Source organism: Musa acuminata, chromosome BXJ2-1, assembly GCF_036884655.1.
Source record: "Musa acuminata AAA Group cultivar baxijiao chromosome BXJ2-1, Cavendish_Baxijiao_AAA, whole genome shotgun sequence".
NCBI lineage: Eukaryota > Viridiplantae > Streptophyta > Magnoliopsida > Zingiberales > Musaceae > Musa > Musa acuminata.
Genome location: NC_088338.1, coordinates 37,970,256 through 37,993,487, shown reverse-complemented (window position 1 = coordinate 37,993,487; position 23,232 = coordinate 37,970,256). Strand labels below are relative to the sequence as shown.

The 23,232-nt window shown below is 36.2% G+C and overlaps 1 protein-coding gene across 6 annotated transcripts in view; it reads right to left on the bottom strand.

Annotated features, from left to right (window-relative positions):
- The window catches only part of LOC135586247 (alpha-N-acetylglucosaminidase-like), a 59,115-nt gene extending 39,914 nt beyond the window's left edge, over nucleotides 1-19,201 (bottom strand). For 3 of the 6 annotated variants that reach the window (XM_065093987.1, XM_065093988.1, XM_065093991.1), the window contains exons 1-4: nucleotides 18,883-19,201; nucleotides 16,423-16,499; nucleotides 15,331-15,490; nucleotides 13,338-13,459 (exon numbers count right to left, since the gene is read on the bottom strand). In XM_065093987.1, coding sequence (XP_064950059.1) covers nucleotides 13,338-13,459; nucleotides 15,331-15,490; nucleotides 16,423-16,499; nucleotides 18,883-19,134 — 611 coding nt within the window. In that variant the 5' untranslated portion in view covers nucleotides 19,135-19,201. Of the gene's footprint in view, nucleotides 1-13,337; nucleotides 13,460-15,278; nucleotides 15,491-16,422; nucleotides 16,500-18,136; nucleotides 18,250-18,767; nucleotides 18,796-18,882 lie in introns of those variants that run through there. The other 3 variants (XM_065093990.1, XM_065093989.1, XM_065093992.1) reach the window with 3 other exon arrangements.
- Nucleotides 19,202-23,232: the final 4,031 nt, after the last annotated feature.

Below are 23,232 nucleotides of genomic sequence, written 5' to 3'. Positions count from 1 at the left end.
ACTCTGCGTAAACTTTATAACCGTCAAATTTTGTTGCATAACCAAGCTTAAACAACATCCATGGAGCTAATATGTTGGGAATGGTCAATATTTTGAATTTTCGAGATAATGTGCAAAATACTATCGAACTTTGATTTTTCGCAAAGTTAATGACTATCACATTTTTTTCCCAAACTATGCTTATACTGACTACCCTAGGGCAAATATGTTGGGAGTGATCAATTTTTTGAATTTTTGAGACGATGCGCAAAAAATCGATCGAACCTCGACATTGCAAAAACATTATAAATATCATGTTTTTTTTTTTAAACTATGCTCCTACGACATCACATGGACAAAATATGTTTGGAATGATCAATTTTTTGAATTTTCGAGATTGTGAATAGAAAACCGATCCAATATTGATTTTATTCAAAATTTATGACTATAAGTTTGTTTTTGAAACCAAGCTTTTACAACTTCCTTAGGGCTAATATGTTTGGAATGGTTAATATTTTGAATTTTTCAAGACGATATGCAAAAACTGTTCGAACCTCGACTTTGTACAAACTTTATGACCATTACTTTTTTTTATGAAAACTGACTTATACAACTTCCATAATGCTAATATGCTGGGAATTGTCAATATTTTGAATTTTTGAGATTGTGCGCAGAAAACCAATTGAACCTTGACTTTGCGCAAACTTTTTGACTGACACTATTTTTTATGAAACCATGCACAAACAAATTTGCTAGGCCAAATAAGTTGATAATGATCAATGTTTTGAATTTTCGAGACAGTGCAAAAAATCGATCGAATCTCGACGTTGCACAAACTTTATGACGACAATGTTTCTTGCGAAACTAAGCTTATATAACTTCTTGTTTTTGCCAAATGACACACTCGGCATTGCTATACATGTCTCGTCACAACTCTAGACATTGCGAAAACTTTATGACCGTTACTTAATGGTGAATAGAAAACTGTTCAATCCAAGCTTTTTCTGCTCACAAAACCGACCGAACCTGGACTATTCGTAAACTTTTTTATTAACATGTTTTTTTTGCAAAACCAGGCTCAAATAACTTCCATAATGCTAATATGTTGGGAATTGTCAATATTTTGAATTTTTGAGATGGTGCGCAGAAAACCAATTGAACCTTGACTTTGCGCAAACTTTATGACTGACACTATTTTTTGTGAAACCATGCACAAACAAATTTGCTTGGGCAAATAAGTTGATAATGATCAATTTTTTGAATTTTCAAGACTTTGCAAAAAACCAATCGAATCCCGACGTTGCACAAACTTTAAGACGACCATGTTTCTTGCGAAACAAAGCTTATATAACTTCTTGTTATTGCCAAATGACACACTCGGCATTGCTATACATGTCTCTCCACATCTCTAGACATTGCGAAAACTTTCTGACCGTTACTTTATGGTGAATAGAAAAATGTTCGAACCAAGCTTTTTCTGCTCACAAAACCAACCGAACCTGGACTATGCGTAAACTTTTTTATTAACATGTTTTTTTGCAAAACCAGGCTCAAACAACTTCCATAATGTTAATATGCTGGGAATTGTCAATATTTTGAATTTTTGAGATGGTGCGCAGAAAACCAATTGAACCATGACTTTGCGCAAACTTTATGACTGACACTAATTTTTGTGAAACCTTGCACAAACAACTTTGCTAGGGCAAATAAATTGATAATGATCAATTTTTCGAATTTTCGAGACTGTGCAAAAAACCGATCAAATCCCAACGTTGCACAAACTTTATGATAGCCATGTTTCTTGCGAAACTAAGCTTATACAACTTCTTGTTTTTGCCAAATGACACACTCGGCATTGCTATACATGTCTCCTAATATCTCTAAACATCTTAGGCCCAATAGAAGTTTGATTGAACAAGAGCAAAACTAAGCTTAAACAACTTCCCGAAAGCTAAAAAAAGAGGAATTGTCAATATTGTAAATTTTTTAGAGGGTCCACAAAAAACAATCGATTCTCATCTTCGGGCAATCTTTATGACCGTCATTTTTTTTTGTGAAACTAAGCTTAACAACTTCCCTTGGGAAAATGTGTTGGGAATGGTCTGTATTTTAAATTTTCGAGATGATGCACAAAAAACCAATCGAGCTTCGACTTTGCAAAAAACTTTACGACCGTAATATATTTTTTTTTAATCCAGGCTTTTACAACTTTCCCTACGGCTAATATTCCAATGATTGATAGTTCTCGGCTAGAGAAGACGTAGGGAGGCGGCACTTGCTATAGGCGGCGAGAAGCGACTGAGTACAAGGGCACCTCACGGGCAGCATGCGCTCCCGCGCCATCTATGGCGGGTGCGAGGGTGACTTGTGGCAGGGTCGATGGTTGCTTCTCCCTAGGGCTACCTACTTGGCTCGTACAAATTTTCTTGGGTTAATATGTTGGGAATGGTTAATATTTTGACTTTTCGAGATGGTGCAAAAAAAATATTCGACCCTCAACTTTGAGCAAACTTTATAACCGTCATATTGTTTTTGCGAAACCAGGCTTATACAACTTCCCTAAGGCAAATATGTTGGGAATGGTCAATAAAATTTGTAGACGGTGCATAAAAAACCGATTGAACCTTGACTTTGAGCAATCTTTGTCCGTCACGTTTTTCTGTGAAACCATTCTCATAGGACTTCCCTAGGGTAAATATGTTGGGAATGATCAATTTTTTGAATTTTTGAGATAGTGCACAAAGAACCTATCAAACCTTGACTTTGCACAAAATTTATAACCGCCACGTTTTCTTACGAAGCCCAGCATATACGACTTCCCGAAGGCAAATATATTGGGAATTGTCAATATTTTAAATTTTCGAGAGGGAGCACAAAAAATCGATCGAACCTTCACTCTTTGCAAATTTGATTACCGTCGCGTCTTTTGGCAAAACCCAGCTTAAACAACTTCCCTAGAGCTAATATGTTTGGAATGGTCAATATTTCGAATAATCGAGACGGTGCACAAAAAACTGTTCGAACCTCGACTCTTAGTAAACTTTATAACCGCCAAATTTTGTTGCATAAACAAACTTAAACAACATCCATGGAGCTAATATGTTGGGAATGGTCAATATTTTAAATTTTCGAGATGGTGTGCGAAAAACAATCGAACTTCGATTTTTCGCAAAGTTTATGACTGTCACATTTTTTTCCCAAACTATGCTTATACTGACTACCCTAAGGCAAATACGTTGGGAGTGATCAATTTTTTGAATTTTTGAGACGATGCGCAAAAAATCGATCGAACCTCGACATTGCAAAAACTTTATAACTATCACGTTTTTTTTCTGAAACTATGCTCCTACGACATCTCATTGACAAAATATGTTTGGAATGATCAATTTTTTGAATTTTCGAGATAATGAATAGAAAACCGATCCAACATTGACATTATTCAAAATTTATGACAATAAGTTTGTTTTTGAAACCAAGCTTTCACAACTTCCTTAGGGCTAATATGTTTGGAATGGTTAATATTTTGAATTTTCAAGACGATGCGCAAAAACTATTTGAACCTCGACTTTGTACAAACTTTATGACCGTTACTTTGTTTTGCGAAAACTGGCTTATACAACTTCCATAATGGTAATATGCTGGGAATTGTCAATATTTTAAATAATTGAGATGGTGCGCAGAAAACCAATTGAACCTTTACTTTGCGTAAACTTTATGACTGACACTATTTTTTGTGAAACCATGCACAAACAAATTTGCTAGGGCAAATAAGTTGATAATGTTCAATTTTTTGAATTTTCGAGACTTTGCAAAAAACCGATCGAATCCCGACGTTCCACAAACTTTATGACAGCCATGTTTCTTGCGAAACAAAGCTTATATAACTTCTTGTTTTTGCCAAATGACACACTCGGCATTACTATACATGTCTCTCCACATCTCTAGACATTGCGAAAACTTTATGACCGTTACTTTATGGTGAATAGAAAACTGTTCGAACTAAGATTTTTCTGCTCACAAAACCGACCGAACCTGGACTATGCGCAAACTTTTTTATTAACATGTTTTTTTGCAAAACCAGGCTCAAACAACTTCCATAATGCTAATATGCTGGGAATTATCAATATTTTGAATTTTTGAGATGGTGCGCAGAAAACTAATTGAACTATGACTTTGCGAAAACTTTATGACTGACACTATTTTTTGTGAAACCTTGCACAAACAACTTTGCTAGGGCAAATAAATTGATAATGATCAATTTTTTAAATTTTCGAGACTGTGCAATAAACCGATCAAATCACGACGTTGCACAAACTTTATGACGGCCATGTTTCTTGCGAAACTAAGCTTATACAACTTCTTGTTTTTGCCAAATGACACACTCGGCATTGCTAGACATGTCTCTCCACATCTCTAAACATCTTAGGCCCAATAAAGTTTGATTGAACAAGAGCAAAACTAAGCTTAAACAACTTCCCGAAAGCTAATAAAAGGGGAATTGTCAATATTGCAAATTTTTTAGAGGGTCCACAAAAAACAATCGATTCTCAGCTTCGGGCAATCTTTATGACCGTCATTTTTTTTTGTGAAAGTAAGCTAAACAACTTCCCTTGGGAAAATGTGTTGGGAATGGTCTGTATTTTAAATTTTCGAGATGATGCACAAAAAACCAATCGAGCTTCGACTTTGCAAAAATTTTATGACCGTAATATATTTTTTTTTAATCCAGGCTTTTACAACTTTTCCTAGGGCAAATATCCCAATGATTGATAGTTCTCGGCTAGTGAAGAGGTAGGGAGGCGACCCTTGCGATAGGCGGCGAATAGCGACTGAGTGCAAGGGCACCTCTCGGGCAGCACGCCCTCCCGTGCCATCAATGGCGGGTTCGAGGGTGACTTGTGGCAAGGGCGATGGTTGCTTCTCCCTTGGGCTACCTACTTGGCTCGTACAAATTTTCTTTGGTTAATATGTTGGGAATGGCCAATATTTTGACTTTTCGAGATTGTGTAAAAAAAATATTCGAACCTCAACTTTGAGCAAACTTTATAACCGTCATATTTTTTTTGCGAAACCAAGCTTATACAACTTCCCTAAAGCAAATATGTTGGGAATGGTCAATAAAATTTGTAGACAGTGCATAAAAAACCGATTGAACCCTGACTTTGCGCAATCTTTATGACCGTCATGTTTTTCTGTGAAACCATTATCATAGGACTTCCCAAGGGTAAGTATTTTGGGAATGATTAATTTTTTTGAATTTTTGAGATGGTCCACAATGATCCTATCACACCCAGACTTTCCACAAAAATTTATGACTGCCACGTTTTCTTACGAAGCCCAGCATATACAACTTCCCGAAGGCAAATATATTGGGAATTGTCAATATTTTAAATTTTTGAGAGGGAGCATAAAAACCGATCGAACCTTCACTCTTTGCAAACTTGATTACCGTCACGTATTTTGGCAAAACCCAGCTTAAACAACTTCCCTAGAGCTAATATGTTTGGAATGGTCAATATTTCGAATATTCGAGACGGTGCACAAAAAACTGATCGAACCTCGACTCTGCGTAAACTTTATAACCGTCAAATTTTGTTGCATAACCAAAGCTTAAACAACATCCATGGAGCTAATATGTTGGGAATAGTCAATATTTTGAATTTTCGAGATGGTATGCGAAAAACAATCGAACTTCGATTTTTCGCAAAGTTTATGCCTCTCACATTTTTTTCTCAAACTATGCTTATACTGACTACCCTAGGGCAAATATGTTGGGAGTGATCAATTTTTTGAATTTTTGAGACGATGCGTAAAAAATCGATCGAACCTCGACATTGCAAAAACTTTATAACTATTACGTGTTTTTTTTTAAACTATGCTCGTACGATATCTCATGGACAAAATATATTTGGAATGATCAATTTTTTGAATTTTCGAGATAATGAATAGAAAACCGATCCAACATTGAATTTATTCAAATTTATGACTATAAGTTTGTTTTTGAAACTAAGCTTTTACAACTTCCTTCGGGCTAATATGTTTGGAATGGTTAATATTGTGAATTTTCAAGACGATGCTCAAAAACTGTTCAAACCTCGACTTTGTACAAACTTTATGGCCGCTACTTTTTTTTGCAAAAACTGGCTTATACAACTTCCATAATGCAAATATGCTGGGAATTGTCAATATTTTGAATTTTTGAGATGGTGCGCAGAAAACCAATTGAACCTTGACTTTGCGCAAACTTTAAGACTGACACTATTTTTTGTGAAACCATGCACAAACAAATTTGCTAGGGCAAATAAGTTGATAATAATCAATTTTTTAATTTTCGAGACTGTTCAAAAAACCGGTCGAATCCCGACGTCTACAAACTTTATGACGGCCATGTTTCTTGCGAAACAAAGCTTATATAACTTCTTGTTTTTGCCAAATGACACACTCGGCATTGCTATACAAGTCTCTCCACATCTCTATACATTGCGAAAACTTTATGACCGTTACTTTATGGTGAATAGAAAACTGTTTGAACCAAGCTTTTTCTGCTCACAAAACCGACCGAACCTGGACTATGCGCAAACTTTTTTATTAAAATGTTTTTTTGCAAAACCAGGCTCAAACAACTTCCATAATGCTAATATGCTGGGAATTGTCAATATTTTGAATTTTTGAGATGGTGCGCAGAAAATTAATTGAACCATGACTTTGCGCAAACTTTATGATTGACACTATTTTTTGTGAAACCTTGCACAAACAACTTTGCTAGGGCAAATAAATTGATAATGATCAATTTTTTGAATTTTCGAGACTGTGCAATAAACCGATCAAATCACGACGTTGCACAAACTTTATGACGGCCATGTTTTTTGCGAAACTAAGCTTATACAACTTCTTGTTTTTGCCAAATGACACACTCGGCATTGCTAGACATGTCTCTCCAAATCTCTAACAATCTTAGGCTCAATAGAAGTTTGATTGAACAAGAGCAAAACTAAGCTTAAACAACTTCCCGAAAGCTAATAAAAGGGGAATTGTTAATATTGTAAATTTTTTAGAGGGTCCACAAAAAACAAACGATTCTCAGCTTCGGGCAATCTTTATGACCGTCATTTTTTTTTGTGAAACTAAGCTTAACAACTTCCCTTGGGAAAATGTGTTGGGAATGGTCTGTATTTTAAATTTTCGAGATTATGCACAAAAAACCAATCGAGCTTCGACTTTTCAAAAACTTTATGACCGTAATATTTTTTTTTTTAATCCAGGCTTTTACAACTTTCCCTAGGGCTAATATCCCAATGATTGATAGTTCTCGGCTCGAGAAGAGGTAGGGAGGCAACCCTTGAGATAGGCGGCGAGAAGCGACTGAGTGCAAGGGCACCTCACGGGCCGCACGCGCTCCCGTGCCATCAATGGCGAGTGCGAGGGTGACTTGTGGCAGGGGCGATGGTTGCTTCTCCCTTGGGCTACCTACTTGGCTCGTACAAATTTTCTTGGGTTAATATGTTGGGAATGGTCAATATTTTGACTTTTCGAGATGGGGCAAAAAAAATATTCGAACCTCAGCTTTGAGCAAACTTTATAACCGTCATATTGTTTTTGCAAAACCAGGCTTATACAACTTCCCTAAGGAAAATATGTTGGGAATGGTCAATAAAATTTGTAGACGGTGCATTAAAAACCGATTGAACCTTGACTTTGCGCAATCTTTATGACCGTTATGTTTTTCAGCTAAACCATTCTCATAGGACTTCCCTAGGGTAAATATTTTGGGAATGATGAATTTTTTGAATTTTTGAGATGGTGTACAAAGAACCTATCACATCTTGACTTTGCACAAAATTTATGACTGCCATGTTTTCTTACGAAGCCCAGCATATACGACATCCCGAAGGCAAATATATTGGGAATTGTCAATATTTTATATTTTTGAGAGGGAGCACAAAAAATCGATCGAACCTTCACTCTTTGCAAACTTGATTACCATCACGTCTTTTGGCAAAACCCAGCTTAAACAACTTCCCTAGAGCTAATATGTTTGGAATGGTCAATATTTCGAATATTCGAGACGGTGCACAAAAAACTGATCGAACCTCGACTCTGCGTAAACTTTATAACCGTCATATTTTGTTCATAACCAAACTTAAACAACATCCATGGAGCTAATATGTTGGGAATGGTCAATATTTTGAATTTTCGAGATGGTGTGTGAAAAACAATCGAACTTCGATTTTTCGCAAAGTTTATGACTGTCACATTTTTTTCCCAAACTATGCTTATACTGACTACCCTAGGGCAAATATGTTGGGAGTGATTAATTTTTTAAATTTTTAAGATGATGCGCAAAAAATCGATCGAACCTCGACATTGCAAAAACTTTATAACTATCACGTTTTTTTTCTGAAACTATGCTCCTACGACGTCTGATGGACAAAATATGTTTGGAATGATCAATTTTTTGAATTTTCAAGATAGTGAATAGAAAACCGATCTAACATTGACTTTATTCAAAATTTATGACTATAAGTTTGTTTTTGAAACCAAGTTTTTAAAACTTCCTTAGGGCTAATCTGTTTGGAATGGTTAATATTTTGAATTTTCAAAACGATGCACAAAAACTGTTCGAACCTCGACTTTGTACAAACTTTATGACCGTTACTTTTTTTTGTGAAAACTGGCTTATACAACTTCCATAATGCTAATATGCTGAGAATTGTCAATATTTTGAATTTTTGAGATTGTGCGCAGAAAACCAATTGAACTATGACTTTGCGCAAACTTTATGACTGACACTATTTTTTTGAAACCATGCACAAACAAATTTGCGAGGGCAAATAATTTGATAATGATCAATTTTTTGAATTTTCGAGACTATGCAAAAAACCGATCAAGTTCCGACGTTGCACAAACTTTATGATGGCCATGTTTCTTGCGAAACTAAGCTTATATAACTTCTTGCTTTTGCCAAATGACACACTCGGCATTGCTATACATGTCTCTCCATATCTCTAGACATTGCGAAAACTTTATGACCGTTACTTTATGGTGAATAGAAAACTGTTCGAACCAAGCTTTTTCTGTTCACAAAACCGACCGAACCAGGACTACGCGTAAACTTTTTGATTAACATGTTTTTTTGCAAAACCAGGCTCAAACAACTTCCATAATTCTAATATGCTGGGAATTGTGAATATTTTAAATTTTTGAGATGGTGCGCAGAAAACCAATTGAACCATGACTTTGCGCAAACTTTATGGCTGACATTATTTTTTGTGAAACCTTGCATAAACAACTTTGCTAGGGCAAATAAGTTGATAATGATCAATTTTTAAAATTTTCGAGACTGTGCAAAAAACCGATAAAATTCCGACGTTGCACAAACTTAATGACGGCCATGTTTCTTGCGAAACTAAGCTTATACAACTTTTTGTTTTTACCAAATGACACACTCGGCATTGCTATACATGTCTCCCCACATCTCTAAATTTCTTAGGCTCAATAGAAGTTTGATTGAACAAGAGCAAAACTAAGCTTAAACAACTTCCCGAAAGCTAATAAAAGGGGAATTGTCAATATTATAAATTTTTTAGAGGGTCCACAAAAAACAATCGATTCCCAGCTTCTGGCAATCTTTATGATCGTCATTTTTTTTTGTGAAACTAAGCTTAACAACTTCCCTTGGGAAAATGTTTTGGGAATGGTCTATATTTTAAATTTTCGAGATGATGCACAAAAAACCAATCGAGCTTCGTCTTTGCAAAAACTTTATGACCGTAATATATATATTTTTTTATCCAGGCTTTTATAACTTTCCCTAGGGCTAATATCCCAATGATTGATAGTTCTCGGCTAGAGAAGAGGTAGGGAGGCGACCCTTGCGATAGGTGGCGAGAAGCGACTGAGTGCAAAGGCACCTCACGGGCAGCACGCGCTCCCGTGCCATCAATGGCGGGTGCGAGGGTGACTTGTGGCAGGGGCGATGGTTGCTTCTCCCTAGGGCTACCTACTTGGCTCGTACAAATTTTCTTTGGTTAATATGTTGGGAATGGTCAATATTTTGACTTTTCGAGATGGTGTAAAAAAATATTCGAACCTCAACTTTGAGCAAACTTTATAACCGTCATATTTTTTTTGCGAAACCAGGCTTATACAACTTCCCTATGGCAAATATGTTGGGAATGGTCAATAAAATTTGTAGACGGTGCATAAAAAATCGATTGAACCTTGACTTTGCGCAATCTTTATGACCGTCATGTTTTTCTGTGAAACCATTCTCATAGGACTTCCCAAGGGTAAGTATTTTGGGAATGATGAATTTTTTGAATTTTTGATATGGTCCACAAAGAACCTATCACACCTTGACTTTCCATAAAAATTTATTACTGCCACGTTTTCATACGACGCCCAGCATATACGACTTCCCGAAGGCAAATATATTGGGAATTGTCAATATTTTAAATTTTTGAGAGGGAGCACAAAAAACCGATCGAACCTTCACTCTTTGCAAACTTGATTACCGTCACGTCTTTTGGCAAAACCCAGCTTAAACAACTTCCCTAGAGCTAATATATTTGGAATGGTCAATATTTCGAATATTCGAGACAGTGCACAAAAAAACTGATCGAACCTCGACTCTGCGTAAACTTTATAACCGTCAAATTTTGTTGCATAACCAAGCTTAAACAACATCCATAGAGCTAATATGTTGGGAATGGTCAATATTTTGAATTTTCGAGATGGTGTGCGAAAAGCAATCGAACTTCGATTTTTCGCAAAGTTTACGACTGTCACATTTTTTTCCCAAACTATGCTTATACTGACTACCCTAGGGCAAATATGTTGGGAGTGATCAATTTTTTGAATTTTTGAGTCGATGCGCAAAAAATCGATCGAACCTCGACATTGCAAAATTTTATAACTATCACGTTTTTTTTCTGAAACTATGCTCCTACGACATCTCATGGACAAAATATGTTTGGAATGATCAATTTTTTGAATTTTCGAGATAGTGAATAGAAAACCGATCCAACATTGACTTTATTCAAATTTATCACTGTAAGTTTGTTTTTGAAACCAAGCTTTTACAACTTCCTTAGGGCTAATATGTTTGGAATGGTTAATATTTTGAATTTTCAAGATGATGCGCAAAAACTATTCGAACCTCAACTTTGTACAAACTTTATGACCGTTACTTTTTTTTGCGAAAACTGGCTTATACAACTTCCATAATGCTAATATGCAAGGAATTGTCAATATTTTGAATTTTTGAGATGGTGCGCAGAAAACCAATTGAACCTTGACTTTGCGCAAACTTTATGACTGACACTATTTTTTGTGAAAGCATGCACAAACAAATTTGCTACGGCAAATAAGTTGCTAATGATCATTTTTTTGAATTTTCGACACTGTGCAAAAACCCGATCGAATCCCGACGTTGCACAAACTTTATGACGGCTATGTTTCTTGCGAAACTAAGCTTATATAACTTCTTGTTTTTGCCAAATGACACACTCGGCATTGCTATACATGTCTCTCCACATCTCTAAACATTACGAAAACTTTATGACCGTTACTTTATGGTGAATAGAAAACTGTTCGAACCAAGCTTTTTCTGCTCACAAAACCAACCGAACCTGGACTATGCGCAAACTTTTTTATAAACATGTTTTTTGGCAAAACCAGGCTCAAACAACTTCCATAATGCTAATATGCTGGTAATTGTCAATATTTTGAATTTTTGACATTGTGCGCAGAAAACCAATTGAACCATGACTTTGCGCAAACTTTATGACTGACACTATTTTTTGTGAAACCTTGCACAAACAACTTTGCTAGGGCAAATAAATTGATAATGATCAATTTTTTAAATTTTCGAGACTGTGCAAAAAACCGATCAAATCCCGACGGTGCACAAACTTTATGACGGCCAAGTTTTTTGCGAAACTAAGCTTAAACAACTTATTGTTTTTGCCAAATGTCACACTCGGCATTGCTATACATGTCTCTCCACATCTCTAAACATCTTAGGCCCAATAGAAATTTGATTGAACAAGAGCAAATCTAAGCTTAAACAACTTTCCGAAAGCTTATAAAAGGGGAATTGTCAATAATGTAAATTTTTTAGAGGGTCCACAAAAAACAATCGATTCTCAGCTTCGGGCAATCTTTATAACCCTCATTTTTTTTTGTGAAATTAAGCTTAACAACTTCCCTTGGGAAAATGTGTTGGAAATGATCTGTATTTTAAATTTTCGAGATAATGCACAAAATACCAATCGAGCTTCGACTTTGCAAAAAATTTATGATCGTAATATATTTTTTTTTAATCCAGGCTTTTACAACTTTCCCTAGGGCTAATATCCCAATGATTGATAGTTCTCGGCTAGAGAAGAGGTAGGGAGGCGACCCTGGCGATAGGCGGCGAGAAGCGACTGAGTGCAAGGGCACCTCACGGGCAGCACGCGCTCCCGTGCCATCAATGGCGGGTGCGAGGGTGACTTGTGGCAGGGGCGATGGTTGCTTCTCCCTAGGGCTACCTACTTGGCTCGTACAAATTTTCTTGGGTTAATATGTTGGGAATGGTCAATATTTTGACTTTACGAGATGGTGCAAAAAAAATATTCGAACCTCAACTTTGAGCAAACTTTATAACCGTCATATTTTTTTTGCGAAACCAGGCTTATACAACTTCCCTAAGGCAAATATGTTAGGAATGGTCAATAAAATTTGTAGACGGTGCATAAAAAACCGATTTAACCTTGACTTTGCGCAATCTTTATATCCGTCATGTTTTGCTACAGTACTGCTACATCCGTAAGGAACTAACATCTCAAACTATATAAAAAGGATTGTCATCTAGTGCATACTGGATGCATATTATTCCCTAGCCAGACCTGGACCGGTCGGTACCAGTACACTGGTATGTATGAGTGAAGATGAAGGAGAAGGCGAAGGCACAGTAAAGGAAGGAAGAAAAGGAGGCAGTGGAGGAAGAGGAGAAGAGGTGTATGCGCTAGGTGGCTGTGCGCAGAGATGGTGAGTGGCGACATCACATGATGTATCCTGTGTGATTGAGATGCGATTAGGGCAAAGGTGGTGCAGAGCAACAATGTACAAGGTCATGACGTGCACGATTAGGGCAAAGGTGCAAACATATTTTTTACATTTTATATGGGCAGGTTGAACTGTCCAAAATGGGGGCAGTCCACATACTGGTTCACACACCAGGACTGTTATGTACATACCAGTCCAGGCAAAACATCATTTGTTGCTCTATGTTTGATAGAAAAGTTACATATATTGAGGTATTATACCTTGACAAACTAATAGCAAAGGACAATGATAGAAGAAAAGTATTGTACCTCAAAAACTTTCTGCCAAATTGCTTCTTGCCCATTGAAAGCAAGTGGTAAGTTGACCCCTTGGAGAACCATCCAATCAATTTCCTTCTCCCATCTTTCCCAACTCCACCATGCATATGAATCTTAACACAATAAAAAACAAAGTTCACAACATGGAAGAAACAAATATAAATAGCATACAACTGGGTTGTCATCCCCTAGAATGCCACCCGAGGCAGTTCCAAGGGCTGGCATTTCACATCATAAACTATGCATCAATATCTTAGCCAATTTATCCAAACACCGTAAAGGTTCTAGCAAAATCAAGGGTCGCAAGTACAAGCAACACAAACTCACACTAGAATGTTACCATCATGGACAAATATTAGCACGAGGGCATGCCAACATTATGTAAAACGAGTACAAGGGCAGCGCAAAGTAGTAAAAAGCTCACGCAATGTGTCAGTTAAAATGCACCATGCACACACATTCAATGCACCATGGAAGTGCTGGAGAAGTGAAAGCATTTACAAAATATAACCATAAACTAATTGAACTTGTTGTTATATGACAGAATTCAGTGTTTAAAGTAAATTGAACCATTTGCATTAAAAAAAGTTAACTGACAATTTAAATGGATTGACAACACTGATCTAACAACGTGTTGATGGCCGAACAGTTATGGATAGTTATTTGTTGATGACCGACAACTTGGTAGGTAGTTGCTGGAGGGGTCAATAACTAGGTAGTCAGCAGTCAAGAGGTCACCAGCAATGGAACTAAATGGCAACAAACATATGTCATGGTAACTGACTATATATTTTAGATGAGTTTAAGCATACAACAGATGATGACTCTCCATGGTCCAAAGACACTGAAATGACTATAAATCAAATGGCTCAAACTTGCCATTCTTGGAAAATGTCGCTTCCTGCTGCCCAACTAATAGTGGAGAGAAATCTATTCATGAAATTAATGATTTATTAAACATATCCTCATTTCTTTTGCGAAACAATTTTTTACTAGATGCATAATGAAGAAACATTCTAGAGAATGTAATCACTAAAAATAGCTAATTGACCTAGATGGACTCAAGGACTATGACATTCTAACAGATTTACTATCTCTTAGCACATGTTTCAGTAGGTTTAACTTCTATGATTGTAAAATGTTAGTTAGAACTTGGAGACAACCACCATGATTGTACATGTAACATCTGCACCTATGTAGGTGCTGAATCCACATCTAGTACAAACATTTTCTGGCCCATCCAAATTTCAGTTAGAAACATATAGAAAGCACAAATATCATGAGGCTAGATTATAACAAATTATGGAGTCTGATATGCTTATAGATGGTGACAAGCAACCATGTATAAAGCCGAAAGTGGAGCAAATTAGCACTCAGTTCAGCAAATTTAATCCAAAAAAATCAAACAAAAAAATATATTTCATTTTTAAATGTGAACCTCCATTATATGCTCTGAAGTGAATGGTATAAAGAATGGAACTTCATGGAGGTTATAATCACGTTAATTTTACCTCTTTGTTCCAGCTTTCGTATTTTATTTTAACTAATAGCTATGTTGTTCAAAAACAGTGAAACTATCCATTTATTTCTCTTCTTTTGAGGATAAATAATGTACCGAAGTACATAAGATGCTCAAATAATTTGTAGTAGTATTCACTAAAATTTACGAAACTAAAAGAAAAAATGTCCTTATGCTAGCTCTCATACATACACATGCCAAAAGTTGGTTTCTTGGATTTTCAGACTAGATTAAACTCGTTTCAACTTTATGTGTAGCTTTTAAGTAATATAAAAACTAGAAAGTGAATTTCAAATAATAGCTATCAAGATGAAATTAGATACTTCTGTCTCACATTAATAGACTTCTAGACCAAACTAAGGGGACTATTGAGCGCCAAATCAACTTAAAAAATAAATAATAAAGTAACTTACAACTGGATGTAACAGCATTCTGGTAGTAAATCAACGGAACAGGTCTTTGTACCAAAATACCAGCCGAAGGAACATGCGGAAGGGAGCCCACTTTTGGTAGAGATGACAACTGTAGACCACCGGTCTTCTCCCAAGATATGTGTATCAGACACCAGTGTTTTAAGTACCAATGGAGACCAGCAGAAAGTTCCACACCACTTGTCCCTTGGATTCTGTTAAAACATTGACAGAGTATTTCAACATTGGAACACAAACCAGGAGGCACAATTACAGGATAAGCATCTGAAGTATTTTTTAAATACTTTCATATTTCACTAATTAAAAAAAAATGAAAAACCATATACAAAAACTTATAGTAGCATAATTCTGTACCAAAATTCCGATATCCATAAATCTTGATGGAAAGGAGTTCCATAAATTAGAAACAAATTTATTGGCCAAGACATCCAGATGTTGTCCCACACAATATCTTGATGGACACAGTCTAACAAACAGAACCATTAGAAGGAAGAAAGAAAGCCAACTAGATGGATTTTCAGCATCGACCAAGGAAAGCAGTAAGTAAAACCAATCAGATATAGAAGAATCAAGCTCCCTTTCATCTTTACCCAATGAATAAAAAATGTCAACAAAGTACAAAAGAATGCCTCTGCATACTGTATCCAACACAACAAATGACAGAACATACAGAAAACACAACCAAGCTACATTTAAGTAATTTGACTCCCAACTTATTCACCCTGGTTGATGACTTGGTGCCAAATTAGCATTCAACAAGAATAAGAAGGTCACCCTCCCACATCTTATGAGGAAAAACAAAATAATAATGTAGTAAAAATTAGCATCCATAAAAAATAAGGAGGTTGCCATCATACATCTTATGAGGAAGACCAAAACAATAATGTAGTAACCAATTAACAATATTACCAATCTAGCCTTGTTTTACTAATCTTATACTTTAGCAATTTCATTGAGGACCATACTCTTCATGGATTTTTCTATATTTTGTCAGTGAAGTTCAATCTGATAAAAGAACAAAGCAAATAAGCATTTTAATCTTCAATTTACAAAATCACCAACCTATACCATCAATGAACAAAAGAATGAATCAATATAAATATGAAAAACAATTAATGGTACTTACAGTATTTCTGAGAATCCTTTTGTACTTAATGATGGATGGTTGCTAATAATGAAGCATGCTACTCCACCACATGTTTCCTTAAAAATAAGTCCAGTGAAGTGTTATCCACTTAGCAGAGAATACAGTGATGAAAAAATTGAACATTTAAATGATCTGGATGTTGACAATTACTACAATCATATAGATACAAAAGATATCTTGATTAATATAGAACTTTGAAAGAGGATTGACACAATACTCCAATCAACAAATAGATGCAACTAAACGATCTAAAATTTCAAGTATTCATCTGCCACGTATCTCTATTGGATATTATATTCGCCTTCATCTAGCAAAAGTTTTTATACTTGTTTGAACCTATTACTGAATAGAATATATTAAACATGAATTAACTACTTGAACTTGTTACACATGTTAAGTTCCCTTACCCATGTCCCAATTTTCTTTCTAAAGATAAATGAGTTTGCAGAACACTTAAAAGGAATAATCATTGAGTATTAGCAAGATTCAATTGTCCATGACACATCAGAAAATGTTAGATCTTTTAATATAGTCTAATCACGAAGGAGTTAGTAAAATACACTAATGAAGAGTGCAGATCCAATTTAATTATCAGCCAAAAGCCAGTCCTTTGTATCTTGCTGAAAAACCTCCTATAAATCAATTCCCTTATGGATATTGAACAATTTTCTTTTTTGCTTTTCTCCACAAAATATTTACTAACTTGTAGACTCCTTTAATTAAGTTAACAGTAGCACTTTAACATCAACAAGATTGTTTTTCGATATGACCATTTGCTACTAATTTTCCATTTCTTCCAATTGCATCAACGAGGTCATGATAGCTACATCCACTTGAAATAACAAAGTTCCTCATCAATTACTAAAAGAATATTTGAGGACCTAAGCACCAAAATAACCCAACCATATACAACAGTTACTTAAATCTCTATCCTTCTAATTTTTGTCTTTATGACCTTGATGCTAGAGTCGATTTAACCTTCGAACTGAGTCCTGAATTTTTCAGGTTATCTGCACATTATCTGTCCTAGATTTTGCATTCTCAGATGTTTCGATGAGACAATGGCTTGTTTTGTTCTTCATGCATCTATACCATTTGCTGCTTCATTGATCAGTCTATCTTGTCGCTAGTCCAAATTTTCAATTTAACACAATATAGTGTTGGTCGATTTTAGATGTATTACTTAGTTCATCATAAGAACGACTCTGCACTTACCAAAAATGGTTCCTGAGAGTTCTTGGAAATAATCCAGCAGCTTCAGTTATGTTCTTTGCAATTATTTTCTGTTAATTGCAATTAGTTCTTGGAAAATGTTAATGCATCCTAATGTTAATCACGAAAACTAAAATGATCAACAGTCATCAGGTTCTAAACTGATGCATAGAATTTTCCTTGTAGACACAAACAATTGTGCTACATGACCTACATCATTCTTGCTTCCAAGTAATCTAACTATTAACTGAATCCACTGTAATATTCAGAAGTGTCACTGTTAGATACTATGTAGCCACTAGTTACTATTATTACACAGGAGATCAACAGTTGATACAAATTCCTGCCTGTAATCCACCCTTAACAAGAAGTGGCAAATAAGCAAGGTGGTCAAACATTTGTAATAATTTTCTGTACATGTTTGAATGTGGAAGATGTTGCCAAAGTGCATGGAAATTCAAGAATTTCTTGAATAACATACCATGATCCTCTATACAATGATGCCAATACTTCCACTTGTCAATTTTTTCCTCCTTTGAAGATTCAGGTAATTCAACTCTCCTAAAGTAATCCAAGAACCAACGGTCTAGCACACTAGAGCACATCAAGAATCAAATCCATAAAAGCCCAATTCAGCAGAAACCTTTCAAGAAATGCAGAACCGCGTAGTCCTATAACAAGTTTGGGCAATAAATTCTACAGAATCATATTATTTGATCGTCTGTCTATGGTAAGAGAAATTAGCAATAAAGACGTCGGCGACCTTGGAAACCATCTCAAACTCGAAGTTGGAAACGTGAAAAAGGAGGAGGCGGGCGAGGAGGCCAGGGGCGGCGGCCACCTGGATGACGGCGGCGAGGGCCTCCGTTCTTGGATGTCGACAAGACTCTATATAGATTGGAGGACTCCAGCGGAGAAGAGCCATTCGTCCATGCGACGAGGCCTAGGAGAAAGACAAGAGAGAGAGGAAGGAACCCAAGACTCGGGGAAATGGACGAAGAAGGAAACCAATTCAGCAGAAACCAGATAATTTAACCCTCCTAAAGAAATCCAAGAACCAACGATCTAGCACATCAAGAATCAAACCCATAAAGCCTCGATTCAACACAAACCTTTCAAGAAATGTAGAAACGCGTAGTCCTGCAACAAGTTTAGGAAATAAATTCTACGTATTCATATTTTTTGATCGTCTGTCTTAGTAAGAGACATTATCAAGAACTTGCCGACCTTGGAAACGATCTCGAATTCGAAGCTGGAAACGTGGAATGGGAGGAGGCGGGAGAGAAGGCCACGGGCGGCGGCCACCTGGACGGCGGGCGGTAAGCGCTCCCGTTCTTGGATGTGCAGGACTCGATAAAGGTGGGATGACTCCAGCGGAGAAGAGCCGGCCGCCCATGGGAGGAGGAAAACGAGAAAGAGAAGAGAGAGGAAGAGAGCGAAGAGGGGACGGATTCCGGGTAGCGGGCGAGGAGAAGCCATGGGAATGGCCGGCCGGTCGGAGCATTTTTAAGTGGGTGAGTGGGGAAGGGGTGTGTCACCTGTGTCCCGTCCCATTCACCACGCACGAGAGAATGCGCTACCAGAAAGGTCCTCATAACTCTCTTTGTTGGACCCACACAAAACAACCAATCGGAAGGTGTCCTTTTGTATCCCGGCTCACACTAGATACGGATGTAGGATGACGCGGTGCTTACATAAGCCAGGAGAAGAGAACAGCGCAGGCCGGCAAGGGTTTTCGGGATTTTTGTATCATCCTCTACATTTAAGTATAATTTAATATCCATAATTCTTATTTATTCTTGTTAACATAAACGTCAGAAAATGAGATTTGATCTATCAAGACTTTATCCAATCTATCCATATACTGATCTATCAAGACTTTATCCAATCTAATCAATACATTTCAAAAATTACACTAATATCCATCATGTTAGCCCAAATTGTTTCCTATATTCGATGAAACCCTAAAATTATAGAATTCACTCATCCGTAAACATATACATTATATTAAAATTTTATAGGAGCAAATATTTCATTACGAAACTTTGAATATGTATAATGGATTTGTCAGAATACTATTGATATCAAGTTTTTTACCCTTAATTGATTGTAGCAAGTTAATTTTTACAATAGAATAATTTGATATTCGAGTATAATTAGATTATTACATTATCATCGATAGGATACGTACAACAAGGATTATAAAAGAGACAACATTGCACATATTAGGATAAAAATTCTTGACGATAATGAATACTAAATGCATGGCATGTAAACACATTCGAAGGAGATGAGGTATTAAAATTCTGACATGCCTTGTGTGACTCAAGGAAGCTCAGGATGTTTGCAATGCTCAACAACAGCCATGAGGAGTCCATAAGTCCTCACGAAGACAATGTAAACAATTTCTTGTTGCAATTATTTTTTTTGAAAAAGTAAATATTTATTTATTAATTTAACTAATTACATCATAAACAAGGGAGAATAAAAATCTGATTTCTAAAAGAAAAAACTATGGTGAACTCTCCCGAGGCCAATTAGCTTATGGGAACAAGTGTTAAGGGTTCTACTTATATAAGAAAATATATTGATAATGATTTAACGTACAATATGTAGCCCACAATTAATTTGCTGCTTAATCTCTTATAGTTAATTTTAGTTATGATATTTTTTACTTTATATTATATAATAAATATATTATGATATTTATGAAACTATGCAATGAGAATTAGATTACGAAGAGATCATAATAATTAATTAGACCAATTTATCTTTAAACATAAATTTTAAATATTTATGGTCATAGATTACGGACATCTAATCGGATAAACTGATATATTATATACTTATCAATATGATGGAGATAATTGGTCTCATAGTTGTTTGTGTGAGAACGAGTATAGTGCAAGTGCTTAGTTTACTAAATGATTCGCTTACAGAATGTTGAATGGTTAATGATACCTTATCGTCAAATAATGATTCCGTAGTCTAAATTATGTATCTAGTCCTTAGACTTGAGGCACCAAGGATATCTTGTTTAAGTACTTCATTCTTTGATACCAGACTTATAGGTTTAGAAGTTTCAGATCTAGTACAAATCGTTATTGGGAATAGTAGCCAACCTTATAAGGCAATTGGGTATCAATAAAGGATCATCCACCCTTAGTATCATTAGAGAAATATCTCATATGTTCTCAATCAAGCAAATCCCTAGCTAGGGTCACTTCAGATTAAGAGAGAATGAGTTCTCTGAGAGAATTCAATAAGAGACTAGGATGGATCCCATATGGGCCTGACAACACCATGCCCAATATACAATCTCTAGGATATTAGATGGATTGGAGACTTTAAATACATAGTAAATGAGGACAGATAGGTCCAATGGATTAGATTCTCTTGTACCGTCTATAGATTATACCATAGTTGCTTAGTATATCCATAGTCGATGAGTTGAGTGAATTATTATGAGGATAATAATTCACTGAGTTAGAAGAAGTTCTAAGTCAGAAGGGATTCTAACAAGTTCAACTTATGGCCAGCTTGGTATTAGGCCTAAAGAGTCACATATGTTGAATCTCGGATTTTGATGATGAAACCAATTGATATGTGTTTATGATTTAATCTGTGTTTTGATTGACGTAGGATGCTTCGATCAGGATGAGATAATTAAAACAGGAAGAATCATGTTGGGCCGGGGGAAAACATGTTAGAAGATTGGACGTCGGGCCGGAGGAACGGTCGACGTATCAACAGAAGGCTTCGGGTCGTGGATTCAGGCATCGAGCCAAGAAGAGCGGATATTGCGCCAAGAATATCAGAGTTGCGGAGTCAACTGGCCGATTAGGCAATAGGCCGCAAGAGAGGACAATGCGCCGAAGAATCGGACGAAGCGTCGAGGGACCAATGACATGCCGGACAACATGATTATTGCTTAGTATTAATTGTCTAGATCGAAGTGTGTTTTACATATGTAGGATTAACTACGATAGCAAGGCATGAAGCAAAATGAAGTCTCGGAGTCAAGGACGCGACTTAGTTGGTGTTAGTTTGGCAAGTCTCATATAGTCCCACATCAGGAAAATCAAGTTTGGTATCTCCTGTTTAAACTATAAATAAGGGCCTGGGCTTTGAAGTCAATGTACCACAAGAAACACATAATTGTTTGCTTTGGGTTTTCTTATTTAGTAGTTTCAGGTGTTTTATGGCCTAGGAACATCTTCCTAAGGCATTTGTAATAGTCCTATTTTATAGTAGTGATTTGCTCCTCCTTCGTCCATAGATGTAGGTCAATTGACGAACCACGTAAATCTAGTATTCTTGTCTCTTTTATTTTTATGCTTTATTGTCTTTTTTTGGGTTGCCAAAGTACCCTTTGCTAAATTTCCTGGGGCTAGCTCTAACAAACTGGTATCAGAGCCTGGTTTCGGGATCTTTTGACAACAATAACAATAACAAAGATCGTTGTCGAGAAAATCGATAAAAATGTCAACTTCGGTATGTGGCAACTCAAGATGGAGGCCATTCTGGTTCAAGACGAAGTTGATTTGACACTACAGGGAGCTGAGAACATTCCAGATGATATGTTAAAAGAAGAGCTTGCGGGTATGGATAAGAAGGCCCGATCAAGTATTATTCTAAATCTCTCTAATGAGGTTTTACGGGAGGTAGCTACGGAGACTATGGCTAAGAGCATGTGGGACAAGCTTAAAGCCTTGTATATAAAGAGGACAATGGAGAATCGTCTCTACTTGAAGCAGAGTTTGTATATGCTTCAGATGACTGAAGGTATATCTATACTCTCACATCTTGATAAATTTGATTCCTTAGTTATGGATTTGGAGAATATAGATGCGAAAATTGATGACGAGGATAAGGCCCTATTACTTTTGTGTTCTCTTCCCCAATCCTTTAAGTAGTTCGTGATACTATGATTTATGGAAAAGAAACAATTTCGTATCAGGAAATTATTAAATCTGCACTAAAATCTAAGGAGCAGATAGACAGGGATATCACTAGGAAAAGTAGAGGGAATCAGGTTGAGGGTCTGGTTGTTAGGGTTAGAATGGATAAAAGAGAATTTGACAGTAGTAGATCTAAATCCAGACATAGAAATTTGGAGTGCAAATATTGTCATAAAATGGGGCACATTAAGGCTGATTGCTTTAAATTGAAAAATAAATTAAAGCAAAAGGGAAAACTTGTTGAGAAAACTACTGAGTCCGCTGAAGCTAGTGTAGCAGCTGATGAGAATTTTGGAAATATTTTCTTTGCTACTGATGATAGGACGAGGTCTAAAAATGAATTGATTTTAGATTCGAGTTATTTTTTATCATGTGTCACAATAGAGATTTGTTTTCCACATATGAATCTTGTAATGGTGGAATTGTTTTGATGGGCAATAATGTTGCGTGTGATGTTGTTGGTAGAGGCACAATCTGAATTAAAATGCATGATGGTATTGTGAGGATGCTCACTAATGTTAGACATATTCCTGATTTAAAAATAAATCTCATCTATTTTGGCACCCTAGAGGCTCTTGGGTGTAAATACGCAACTGAAGGTGGAGTTATGAAAGTT